Source organism: Canis lupus, chromosome 4 (genome assembly GCF_011100685.1).
Source record: "Canis lupus familiaris isolate Mischka breed German Shepherd chromosome 4, alternate assembly UU_Cfam_GSD_1.0, whole genome shotgun sequence".
Taxonomy (NCBI): Eukaryota; Metazoa; Chordata; class Mammalia; order Carnivora; family Canidae; genus Canis; species Canis lupus.
Genome location: NC_049225.1, coordinates 19,958,981 through 19,972,902, shown reverse-complemented (window position 1 = coordinate 19,972,902; position 13,922 = coordinate 19,958,981). Strand labels below are relative to the sequence as shown.

General features: G+C 34.5%; 1 protein-coding gene across 14 annotated transcripts in view; it reads left to right on the top strand.

Annotated features, from left to right (window-relative positions):
• Window positions 1-13,922, top strand: part of HERC4 (HECT and RLD domain containing E3 ubiquitin protein ligase 4) — a 132,857-nt gene that overhangs the window by 97,303 nt on the left and 21,632 nt on the right. For 10 of the 14 annotated variants that reach the window (XM_038534083.1, XM_038534088.1, XM_038534087.1 and 7 more), the window contains 4 exons: window positions 2,239-2,262; window positions 4,753-4,851; window positions 6,550-6,717; window positions 6,938-7,081. In XM_038534083.1, coding sequence (XP_038390011.1) covers window positions 2,239-2,262; window positions 4,753-4,851; window positions 6,550-6,717; window positions 6,938-7,081 — 435 coding nt within the window. The remainder of the gene's footprint in view (window positions 1-2,238; window positions 2,263-4,752; window positions 4,852-6,549; window positions 6,718-6,937; window positions 7,082-13,922) is intronic. The other 4 variants (XM_038534091.1, XM_038534086.1, XM_038534092.1 and 1 more) reach the window with 1 other exon arrangement.

Sequence of the window (13,922 nt, the reverse complement as noted above, 5' to 3'; positions counted from 1 at the left end):
ACTGACTCCTTAAACATTGGATTACCAAATTATGTTCATAGATTTCCATTTCCCTCATGTTTTAGAAGTTATCTTTTTATTTCTATCTATTCACCAGGACCTTTCATATTTACTGGAATTACTTCATTAACTTCAATATCCCCTCTTTATGCCTTCTTAGAGTAATCCTGTGTTATATCATTAAATGAAGATGACACCAGGAATGGCATAATGTTTTACCATAAGAAATTAGTTGAAACTAAAATGTGCCAAGGAGCTCTTTTTGTCTGTGACCAACTGGAACCATCATTAACCATTGGTGTTAAAAGCAGCCTTAGTGAAGTCTGCGTTAGACCATGAGAACCTGACTTTAGAACATTTCTTCAAGCCTTTCTCACTCCAGCTTCTGGGGCATTGAGTAACTAAAATTAGGCATGCCTTGTCCCAATTTCAGGACTCTGACTCTAAAAACAGTCAACAAATGCTTGAGTATGTGGATTTGGAGCCAATGAAATGTTGAATTTTTAGCAATAGACTTTTAATTTGACCTCATGTGTTTTATGATCGCCTGCCTCCAACCCCCACTTTGTTTTCCTTTTAAAATTCCCTTGGAAATACAACTTTGATTGAAACAGGTTTGCAACTAATAACAACTACCTTGCAACCCTAATATTTCCTGGAAGAGTTCATCCATGCTCTTTTAAGCATTTGCTTTTTTTTCTTCTTGCATTTACCTTTTTAAAAGTGTTTGAGCTTTTGTCTCATATCCTTGACCCTTAAATTGAAATTTCTGATAATGATTTTAATCTGGTTTACTCTTTGATGCTGTTCTCCTAGAGAATTATCCTATTTGATATCTAAAAGCCTTTTTTCAAGTTTTGTACATATCCCATTATTTCCTGTATTTCTTCCAGCTTACAATCAAATATAGGTTCTACTTTAGTATGGTTTAGTCACACCATAAATTCTAACAATCTTACTGACCTCCTCAGTGCATAATGATATGCATAGCACCTTTATCTAATTATATATAGTAATAAAAAGTGTGTATAGTAAAATAATGTTTTATTATTTACTTAAGAAAAAATTATCTCCCATGATATAAACTGTCTTGATATCTACTATAGTTATCAAATCAGGCTATAGATAGTCAGAAAATATTGAGACGTGTTTCTTTGCTTGTTTAGACTTTTGTAGTAATAATAGCACTTTTAAAATGTTCCACAGGATATACTATAAAAGAATGTCAGATGTTCCTGTTAAGTTGATTTCAAATTAAGCTGAGTGTAATCTAAAAGTCTTTCTCTGCAGTACATCTTCTAAATGTGTTTTGTTAACACCACCAGTAGAGGCACTTATGTAGTGATAACTTGGTACTCTGAATTTTTTGGAAGAAAATATTATCAGTAATTACCTTTTTCTGAATAGGATTGGTATGGAATCATATCTTGCTTATGTTCATACTGCTCCGACTTTATCGAGCACAATATAGTGAGAGAACCAAGTCCTCCTTGTTCATATCTTAAAGCTTCCCCAAAGGTACCCCTGAGGCATGTGAGCATTTAGCAAAATACAAAGTGAAAATATACTTAGTCCACAGAAGACTGCCCTTACTTCTGGCACCAACTGCAAGTTTGGGGGGTTCCCCACACCACCTTTAGTTCAGTAATTTGCTATAAGTTCTCACAAAACTCACTGACAACTGTTACACTGATGTTTACAGTTTATTATAGGAGAAGCACATAAATTAAAATCAGTTGGTTAAAACAACTGACAACTTAATTTTCTTCGCTTTGTTTACATATAGCCTTTTAATCTACAAAACACTTTTCAGACATTTTGTCAAGATTAATCAAGTCCTGAGGTCTAGGGAATATTTTTTCCCATTTTCCAGGTGGAGAAACAGACATAAAATTGTATCTTCAAAACCAAGTCAGGTGTACATTTAGTTTCCCTATTCTACCTAAACTCTACAAATGGGGTGCTTAGTTGCTAAAGCCAGATTTCATTATGTTCAAGCCTTGATAACTTTGTGACCACAAGATACATGAAACAAAGTTCTTATTTTTGTAGATATAGATACATAAGGTGCACGTGGAAAGGGTAAGTTTTGTTGTAGGTATATTTTGGTCTACTTCATTAATTCAGTGTTCTGCTGTAGCAAAATATATGAAATGCTACTTTGAATAGAAATAGTTAAATTTGGACACTAACATTGCTCTTTCCTCATTACTGTTACATTCTGCACTGCTGTCTTAGGATGTCAACCATGGATTAACTGAGGTAAGTTTGGTGTATTGAAGTCTCATGTTCAGAGTAAGATACACTCTGTTTTGTCTTAAGTGACAGGAGAGCAAAAGATTCCTGTTTTGTGTGACTTTTAAATTTATATGTATGTATATAAATTTTTAAATGAGTATATATGAATTGTACATAACATTTCAGAAGAATTTTCTAAAGAAAAGTAAAACCTCTGTTTTAGTTAACATTATTACACCTACATGATGCCTTTTAACAATATTTGTGTTAAAATAGTTTCTATTCTCTAAAATCTTCCAGTATAAAGTTAATACGTGTCCTTTGTAATAATAATTTTAAAAAGGCAAACTTTTAAAATCTGACAAATGTTTACCTAGCAAGGCAGGAAATATTTTATATTACAGAACTAAAATGATTTTCAATTTTTTTGAAACTAGTAATTGATACTCAAAGTTAAATGAACTCATTATGGTCATCTTCCTTACTTTGTATAATATACTATCTTAACATACAAAGTTCTAACATTTTGGTTTACATTATCAGCAAACCTGAACCACCTTTTTAACACTTGAGCTTGTTAATAAATAGTACTTCTTTTATATTTCTGTTACAGACTTTAGGTTTTATTGTTTTCTTTTGTTTTTTCCCCCAGCACTTGAACCAGTGAAACATTTAGAATTAACTTAATTGTATAGGCTTACTATTGTTTGCTTCCTCATCTTCACATAGAAGTAGCACATAAAATTATGAAATCATAGACTTTTGGAACCAGAGCAAACCTTAGAAATCATGTCATTCATTTTGAGTTTCAGAGTAGTGAAATTACTTTTCTGCTGTCAGAAGGTAGTGACACAAATACAGGATCAAGGTAAAAATTGTTGTATGAAAAATAGTGAAGAATGATAATTTAAGGTTAATATAACTCAGCCTGCTGTCTTACGTGTTGTTAACAAAGAGTTGGTAGTCTTATCATAGCAATATTGATTGAGTCCTATTGGATTATTTTGTTTGTTTTTGTTAAGAGAGACTTAGATAAAATACATTTAAAAGGCAGTTAGAATGAAGAAGGGCTAGAAACCATATTATTTTCAGGATGGCTGGAAAAACTGGGAATGTTTACTGTGGAAAAAAGAGCTTGGGGACTTGAAATATTTTAAAACATATATGCCTCCCTGCAATGAAGACTGAAATACAAAATGAATAATGCATAGTGATGTATAGAAATGGGAATTCAGACTTAATAAAAAGAACTTCCTAGGCACTTAAGGAGTGGGTTATTTCATGATATATTGTTTTCACTAGAAACAGTACAGCAAAAAAAAAAAAAAGAGAGAAGAAACAAACAAACAAACAAACCTTACAGCAGGGGCTCTGTTTCAGAGCTGACACAACAACATTGCCCTGTTGGGTAGATGGTAGGAATACGTCCTCTTCCAACTGCAAGAATCTGGCTGGAAATTCATAGTTCTTTGTATTTTTCTGCATTGTTAAAATACTTAACAATCACCGTATTACTTTCTATGATAAATAATTGTAAAGTGATTAAGTTGTAATAATGATAATAATAGGTCAGTTTTTTCGACTTTAAAGGTTAATAGAAAATAATACTTGTGGTGCTTTATTTTGTAGATTAAATGAAAGAAAGATTGTTGGACTTACAGTAATGTTGGCTCTCTACTGGCATCAATAAATATCTGTTAAATGAATGAATAATCAGATTGCTTTTATCATTGGCCTCAGTTGCTAGAGTACTAATATATAAGAACTGGGTAATGTATTTAACATAGGAATGCCCAGTTTTGTTTTATTTTTAAGAGGGAGAGGGAGAGAGCGAATCCTTTTTTTTTTTTTTTTTTTTTTTTTTTTAAGATTTTACTTATTTATTCATGAGAGACACAGAGAAAGAGGCAGAGACCTAGGCAGAGAGAGAAGCCGACTCCCTGCAAGGAGACTGATGTGGCACTCTATCCCAGGATCGTGGGACTATGATGTGAGCCAAAGGCAGATGTTTAACCGCTGAGCCACCCAGGCACCCAAGAAAGAGAATCTTAAGTGGGTTCTATGCCCAGTACAGAGCCTGATGCAGGGCTTTTTCTCACAGTTCCAAGATCATGACCTGCGCTAAAATCAAGAGTTGCATGCTTAACTGACTAAGCCACCCAGGCATCCCAAGAGCCCCCAGTTTTAGAAAATATTTGCAGCCGAATAATTCGCTGGATCTTGGGGTTAATATATGCTAACCAAAAGATACTTGTAATTTACAATTAGATGGACTTTCAAGTATATAATTCCCTCCTAAAATTGGGGTTATTGGGAATTGGGGTTATTCCATGCCTCATCTGATTATCAGTAAAAATTCCATATTTTGGAAGTAGGCAATGTTTTATTTATAATTCCTGAACAACATGTAGGTGAATAAACCAGAATGTGATCAGTTTTAAAAGAAATAATAGTATATACAAAAAAATACATCACAAATCAATTTGTACTAACAAATTAATTTTTTATTTCCAGTTGGCAGATATCCCTGTTACAATCTGCACATATCCATTTGTATTTGATGCCCAAGCAAAAACTACTCTGTTACAAACAGATGCAGTCTTACAGATGCAGGTAAAATATAGTTTAATACTAATCTGATTTGAGGATGGTTTTTGAATTGTTTTCTGTAAAGTTTTTTTAAAAATAAATATTTGAAGTTTGCCTATAATCAGCAATCCCTGGGAACATTCTATACCTCAGTGGTCTGTCTTTTGCAAAGTATCTTTGCTACCTTAAAAAGAGGACTGTTGTATATGACATGTATGTTCTTATGAGGGCTACTTTATGTATTTAAGTGAAAATACAATAGTTTAGCCTTTAATTGTGTTGTATCTTTAAAAAAGTTATAAGCCTTTTTGATTATAGAAATATGCAATCTTTATAAACAGTTTTTCTAGTTTACTTCACAAACACTGGTTTATTTCAAATCTTGCTTCATTATATACTTCATATTTATATACTTGGTAAAAGTTGGAGGTAGCTAGAGGTGAGGTGATATAAAGGAAGAGGCATCACTTTAGTTAAGAGGGAGGATATGAAGTTTCCTTGAAGAAAGCTTTTAATAATAAATAAGGCGTTTTCCTAAGATTGGTCATCATCTGCTCCTCCCTCTCCCTTCTCCCCCAACCTGCTATGTTTTATGTTGAACACTTTTTCATTTATAATGAGGGTTTTTTTTTAATGTTTTATATTTTGTGACTTTGAGAGCTACGATAGATTTACTTTATCTTTTGAGCCTGTAAATTAAAAAGCTTTTGAGTTTTATTTTCTAGTGTAGAATGTCAGACTATAGAAGGTAAGGACTAAGAGAATGATGGAAAGAAACCTTGAGCACTTAAAATTCTAAAAATGCCTTAAAAAATTATCCCTGTACCCAATTTTGATAGCTATTTTCATTCCTTTAAAATAAATACATTTGGTATTTTACATGCCTCCAGATTTTTAAATCATAATTACTAGGGGAATTTCAGAGATGTGCTTCTATCCATATATCCATTTTCATCAACAGAAGAAATAAATATTTTGGTAGGGTTTATACTAACAGCTGGCAAGCCAGTTTTTTGATGGTGGTTGTTAAAACAATAATGCCTCAGTTAATATAGGTAGGTGGACAATCTGATCGAATTATGGTCTCCTCCTTGGCTTAGTCTCTTAGGGATAGTTTGTTAACGGTGTGGCAGAGAGAATTAGAATTAGTATAGTATAGTATACTCAGTTAATATAGTATAGTATACTCAGTATAGTATACTATAGTATATAGTATAGAACAAGAACACAGGGAAAACCTTTTTTAAAAAAAAAAAAAAGGTTTTAAATGGTAAAAGCCAAATGCTTGGTTTATGAGCAGATGCAATGATCACTCTACTAGATGCATTTCTATGAAAGTCTTCAGCCAGATTCTTCCTTATTCTCATTAGAGGTTGTTTTAATGCTGTTTTCTTTTACTCCTCACTCTTGGTGCCAGTTATTTGTTGAGAAACAGCAGTGTTCAGATTTACCATTTAAGACTTTCATGCTTGCTAAATGGTATCATTAGTTACACTTCAATATAAAAACATTCAAAAGGACACTCTTTATGCTGAGAATACAGTTTAATAAGCTCTTATGCTCTACTAGATACTGTGTTAGGTCCTCTGTGAATTTAGTAGTATATATACTATAATAGAATTATAAATATAAGATTATAATTGATAGATAGACATTAACCTGCCCAGTCACATTAGCTTCTTTATAGCATTGCTATTTAAATTTTAATCTTTTGTTTTCTAGATGGCTATTGACCAGGCCCACAGACAGAATGTCTCCTCTCTTTTCCTCCCAGTGATTGAATCTGTGAATCCCTGCTTAATTCTAGTTGTACGTAGAGAAAATATTGTAGGAGATGCAATGGAAGTCCTTAGGAAAACAAAGAATATAGACTACAAAAAGCCACTCAAGGTAATTTAACATTTCTGTATATATTACATACAGTATATGCTCAGCAGTTCATACTTTTAGAAAATTAAAAAGTTTTAATATGTATCTTTGAAACTTAATAAATAAAACTATTTTTAAACTATGAATTGTTGAGCATTTATTGTAATAAATTAAATGTTATGGGCTCTCCAGAATATACTTACATTTCTTTACATTCAGTTTTTGCATTATGCTACTTCAGGTTATATTTGTTGGAGAAGATGCTGTTGATGCAGGAGGAGTACGCAAAGAATTTTTCTTGCTCATCATGAGAGAATTGTTGGATCCTAAATATGGCATGTTTAGGTATTATGAAGATTCCAGGCTCATTTGGTTTTCTGATAAGGTGAGGTCCAACCATCTAAATTATTCTGTGTATACACCTGTGGATATATACCCATATGTGTCAAGTTGACTCAGTAAATAAAAGTTATTACATATTCAGAGATTTGCTTTATTACATTTTGGAAAATTATAAACTTTTGAACTCAGAGTCATCAGAACACATTAATGTTTCTCACACGTTTCAAATTAGCAAACTTTATTGTTTTTGCAGGTTGGTATTTTTTCATTCTTGAGTGTACCCTGCAGGAAAGCAACACAGTCAAATAATAGAGCAGTAGCATAGGATGTGGTCCATCATCCTGTGTTTCAGAGGATCTGGAGATTTTAGGAAGGCAAATGAAAGGAGGTCTAGAAGGAGTGAAAAACCAGGAATTTACTTCTATGCCTAGTTGTATGAGGGGTTAGAAGAGAAAACAAACACCATTTATAAGAGCTATAGGAGAAATCATGTCCTCAGAAGACAGTCTTATTCATTTATAAAAGGAAGGAAAATTTGGAGAGATGTTTAGGATGTGGGCAGTTTTCTAAATGATAGATTGTGAGTTCCAGGGCAAGTAAAAGGATTTGATGGAGGAAGAATGGTGATAAGATTATGTCAGATTTAAAAAAAAAAAAAAAAAGGATTGTGTCAGATTTAAGGGCCAATACAATGCCACATGGAGTTGGGATTAGGGATAATCTATGAGTTTGAGGCTTCCTATGTTGATAAACAAGCACGTAAGGCATGGTGGAATAATACTGATAGCCTCCAAGGTAGGTGGACAATCTGATCGAATTATGGTCTCCTCCTTGGCTTAGTCTCTTAGGGATAGTTTGTTAACGGTGTGGCAGAGAGAATTTGAGAGGGTACATGGAATGGAGGCCTCTTTTACTAGGAACACAAAGAGTTCTGTGGGCCTTTGTTCAGTTCTATAGAGAGGTAATGTTTTGAACTCAGGGGAGGGGCAGTCTTAAGCTTTATTTTGGATTTCTGTAAGACCTTTTTAGTTATATCTTGATGTAGCCAATGGGAGCCCTGTTGAATTGGTTCCTCCTTTGTGTACTTTCTACATGTCCCCATTTTTCCTTAATTAATTATTTACATTTATTTGTTTATTTATTTTAGGTTTTTATTTATCAGAGAGAGAGAAAGAGCATGAGCATGAGCAGGGGGAAGGAGGCAGAGGGAAAAACAGACTCTCCACTGAACAGCACACCCAACTCGGGGCTCGATCCCAGGACTTGGGATCATGACCTGAGCTGAAGGCAGATGTTTAACCAACTGAACCACCCAGGTGCCCCTGATTCTTTACATGTAGTGAAAACATACATTCTAGGCTCTTCTTGTGATTACCCCAGTCCTGGCAGTAGCCATTTCTCCTTAAAAGCCCTGACTTCTTCAGGTGAAAATGGAATTTAGAAACCATGCTCTGGATCCTAAGTGTACTCATTGCTACGAGGGAGTCACTGCTTTCAGGTTCTCAGCAGGCAGAACTAGGAGTTATATGAATGTATATACACATACATCTCATGTATGGTTCCAACATACATATGGTTTCCAACCATGAGATCATACTGATACTTCTAATTCTTTTTTCTCAAGATTTTATTTATTTGAGAGAGAGCACGTGCACAACTTGGCAGGAGAAACAGACTCCCGAGCTGAGCAGGGAGCTCCACAAAGGGCTCAATCCCAGGACCCTGAGATCATGACCTGAACCAAAGGCAGGTGCTTAACCAGCTGAGCCACCCAGGCACCCCCTGATACCTCTAATTCTATTCAAACACCAGAATTTTCTGTAGCCTCCTTTTTCATTTTATGTGACTTAAATCACCAGTGAGTAAGGGCATAGCTATCATCTTGAAGATATTTACTCAAATCTACCACGTATGTAGTCAGTTGTCTTCCTTGCTGGCTAAAAGCTCAGTCCTGACAAGGAGAGGGAGAAAGCAGAGGGCCATATGTTCTTTATAATTTTTTTTTGATGAAGTAAAATTCATATAACAAAATTGACAATTTTAAGAATTTTTTAAGGTACAAATCAGTAGTATTCAGTACATTAACAGTGTTGTGCAACCATCATGACTGTCTAGTTCCAGAACATTTCATCACCTCAACAGGAAACCTGTACACCTTAAGCAGTTACTCTCCACTTCCTTTTCCCTCCAGCCCAACAACCACTACTCTACTCTGTCTTATGGATTTGTCTATTCTTGATATTTGCTATAAATGGAGTCATATATAATATGTGGCCTTTTGTGGCTAGCTTCTTTTCACTTAACATATTTCCAAGGTTCATCCATGCTGTACCATATATCAATACTTCATTCCATTTTGTAGTTGAAGAATATTCATTTGTATGGAAATACCATATTTTGTTTATGTTTCATCAGTCGATAGACATTTGGGTTGTTTAACTCTTTTGATAAAATGTTATGAATAATGCTGCTATGAACGTTTACGTACAAGTTTATGTTTGCACACTGCACTTAATTGGGTGTATACCTAGGAGTGGAATTGCTGGGTCATGTTATAATTTAGTTTGACTTTTTAAGGAACCACCAAACTGTTTTCCAACATTTGCTATTTTCCTTTTTTTAAAATTATATTTCAAAAATATATTTAGTTTATTTCTTAATAATATAGTGAGTATGAAATAGCATCTCATTGTGGTGTTGAATTGCATTTCTCTAATGGCCAGGGATGTGCTTATTTGGCCATTTGTTATATGCTTTAAGCAAAATGTCTTTTTAAGTCCTCTTCTCATTTTTAAATTACATTGTCTTTTTGCTGTTGAGTTTTAAGACTTCCTTATATATTCTGGATACTAGATTCTTATCAAATGTAAGATTTGCAAATATTCTCTCCCAATTTATGGGTTGTCTTTTCACTTTCTTGGTAATATCTTTTGACCCATAGTTTTAAGTTTTGTTGAAGTCTTTTTTATCTTTTTTTTTTTTTTAAGATTTTATTTATTTATGAAAGAGAGAGAGAGGCAGAGACACAGGCACAGGGAGAAGCAGGCTCCATGCAGGGAGCCTGACATGGGACTCGATCCCGGGACTCCAGGACCACGCCCTGGGCCGAAGGCAGGCGCTAAACCACTGAGCCACCCAGGGTTTCCATATCTATTTTTTTCTTTTTCTTTTTTTTTTAAGATTTTTATTTATTTATTCATGATAGACAGAGAGAGAGAGGCAGAGACACAGGCAGAGGGAGAAGCAGGCTCCATGCAGGGAGCCTGACATGGGACTCGATCCCGGGACTCCAGGACCACGCCCTGGGCCAAAGGATGCTGAACCGCTGAGCCACCCAGGGATCCTCTTATCTATTTTTTTCTTTTGTTGCCTGTGCTTTTGGTGTCATAACTAAGAAACCGCTGACTGTTGCAAAGTCATTAAGATTTACCCCTCTGGATTTTCTTATAAGAGTTTTACAATTTTACCTGTTAGAGGTCTTTGATCCATTTTGAGTTAATTTTTGTCTATAGTGTGAGGTAAGAGTTCAGATTCATTCTTCGTATGTGAATAACTAGTTGTCCCACCATTGTTTGTTAAAAAGGCTATTCTTTCCTTATTGACTAGTCTTGGCACCTTTGTTGAAAATTAATTGCAGAAATATGGATTTATTCCTGGACCTCAGTTTTATTCCAGTGATGTATATGTCTGTCCTTATGCCAGTACCACACAGTTTTGTTTACTGTAGCTTTGCAGTAGGTTTTGACATTGAATTGTATGAGTCCTCCAACTGTTCTTCTCATTCAAGATTGTTTTGAATGTTAGGGATCTCTTGAAATTTTGTATGAATTTATGGTTAGCTTGTCATTTCTGCAAAAAAAGGACATTAAGAGTTTGATGAAGAAGGTATTGAATAAATATTTTGTTCTTTTTGATGCTGTCATAAATTGAACTTTTTCATAAATTTTATTTTTGGTTTTTTCATTGCTACGATATAGAAATACAACTGCTTAAAAAAAAGAAATACAGCTGCTTTTTGAATGTTGATTTTGTATTATGCAACTTTGCTGAATTTATTTATCAGCTCTACTAGATTGTTTTGTGGATTCTTTAGGATTTTCTTTATATGAGATCATGGCATCCATAAATGCAATAGATTTAATTTTACTTCTTTCCTTCCAATTTAGATACCTTTATTTCTTTTTCTTGCCTAATTGCCCTGGCTAGAACTTCCAGTACACTGTCAAATACAAGTGGTAAGAGTGGACTTGCTTTTCTTGTTCCTGATCTGAGTGGGATGTTAGCTTTGGGTTTTTCACTTTTGTCACTTTAAGGAGGTTATCTTCTATGTCTAGTTTGTTGAGTATATTATCATGGAAGAGAGTGGGATTTTGTCAGATGCTTTTTCTACATCAGGATGATCATGTAGTTTCCTTCCTTCATTCCATAAATGTGATGTATTATATTGGTGCATTTTCTTATGTTGAGCCACCTTGTATTCTTGAGGAAAGCCTACTTGGTCATGGTGTGTAATCCTTTTATTTTGCTGTGGGATTCAGTTTGCTTGTGTTCTGTTGATGATTTTTCCATCTTTGTTAAGGATACTGGTCTACAGTTTTCTTTTTGGTGTTTGTGATGCTTTTGTCGATCTTTGGTGTCATGGTAGTTTGACCTCACAGATACATTAGAAAATGTTCCCTCATCCTCCATTTCTTGTATTCCCTTCTTCCATTTCTTAGAAGAGGAAACATTGATGTTAATTATTCTTGAAATGTTTGGTAGAATCTGGTCCTAGGCTTTTTTGTTTGAAGTTTTTGTTTTGTTTTGTAAGGTTTTATTTACTTATTTGATAAAGAGAGACAGAGCATTCATGGCAGGGGAAGGGGAGGAGAGAGAAAATCCCAAGCAAACTCCCCACTGAGTGAGTGCAGAGCCCCACACAGGGCTGGATCCTGTAACCCTAAGATCATGACCTGAACTGAAAGCAAGAGTTGAGACGTTTAACCAACTGAGCCACCCAGGTGCCCCTGTTGGAAGGTTTTTTTTGTTTGGGGGTTGTTTTTCTTAAAAAAATTGTATTTATTTATTTGAGAGAGCGCATGAGCAGGGGGGTCAGAGGACAGACTCCCCACTGTGCAGGTAGCCCAATGCAGGGCTTAATCCCAGGACCCCGAGATCACAACCCAAGCCAAAATCAGATACTTAATCAACTGAGCCAGCCAGGTACCCCTGGAAGTTTTTTTATTAGTGATTCAGTTCCTTGTTATAGATTGGTCGGTGGGGGGGGGGGGGGGGGGGGGGTGCTTGGGTCTTTTTAGATTTTCTAGATTTCTTTAAAAAAAATTTTCTTTTAGATTTTCTTCTGGTATCAGTTTGATAATTTGAATATTCCTAGAAATTTGTCCATTTCATCTAGATTATTTGTTTTGTTGTCATACAGTTGTATTCCCTTATAATCCTTTTTGTATTGTCTTACAATCCTTTTTATTTCTGCAATGACGATAGGTTTTTGGGTTTGTTTTTTTTTTTTAAGACTTTATTTATTCATGAAAAACACAGGCAGAAGGAGAAGCAGGTTCCCTGTGGGTAGCCTGTTGCAGGACTTTTTCCCAGGACCCTGGGATCATGACCTGAGCCAAAGGCAGAGGCTCAGCTACTGAGCCACCCAGGTGCCCCTGTAAGGACGATGGTTGATGTTCCTATTTTCAATCCTGATTTTAGTAATGTGAGTCTTTCTTTTTTTGTTGGTCATTCTAGCTATCTAGAATGTTATCTTTTGGAACAATCAACTTTTGATTTTGTTGCTTCTATGTATTGTTTTTCTACTCTTTATTTATCTCCACTTGAATCTTCATTGGTCTCTCTCTGTAGTAGCTTTGGGTTTAGTTTGCTCTTCTTTTTGTAATTCTTTAGGATATAAAGTTTGGTTATTGGTGTGAGATATTTTTTCTTTTTTAGTATGTATATGACTATATATTTCCCTATGAATACTGCTTTTCCTGTATCCTATAAGTTTTTATATTGTGATACCTCCTTTGACACATTGGTTGTTTAAGAGTGTGTTAATTTTCACATCTTTGAAATCTCTGTATTTCCTTTTTTTTTTTAAGATTTTATTTTTAAGTAATCTCTACAACCCGTGTGGGACTCCAACCTCCAACTCCAGGATTAAGAGTTGCACACTCCACCAAATGAGCCAGCCAGGCACCCTGTCTCTATATTTCCTTCTGTTGTTGATTTCTAATTTCATTCCATTGTGGTCTGAAAATTTTTTTTTTTAATGATTTTAGTCTTTTAAACTTACTAAGGCTTAGTTTTTGACCTAACATAAGGTATCTCCTGGAAAATGTTCCATATGCACTTGAGAAGAATGTATTCTGTTGTGGAATGGAATGTTCTGTAGCTATCTGTTAGATCTGGTTATCTTATAGTAGTGTTCAAGTTCTCTATTTCCTTAGTGATCTTCTGTGTGATAGTTGTATCTGTTACTATGAGTGGGATATTAAAGCTTCCAACTGTTATTTTAGAGCTGTATTTCTCCCCTTAGTTGTATCAGTTTTTACTTGATCTGTGTTGATATTATATTGTGAGGTATCTAGATGTTTTGTAAAGGTTATATCTTATTGATGAATTGATGTTTTTGATTTAAAGTCTATTTTGCCTGATATTAGTATAGCCGCTCAGCTCTCTTTGGTTATTATTTACATGGCATATCATTTTTCAAACTTTGACTTTCAATCTAGTATCTTTTTGGATTTAGCATATATAAATGTAGACAGCATATATAAATCTTCCTAGACTTACAATGGGGTTATGTTCCAATAAACCCATTGTAAGTTGGAAATTTTATAACTCTACATGTATTGAATACACCTGACCTATTGAACATTATATTAAGATTTTAT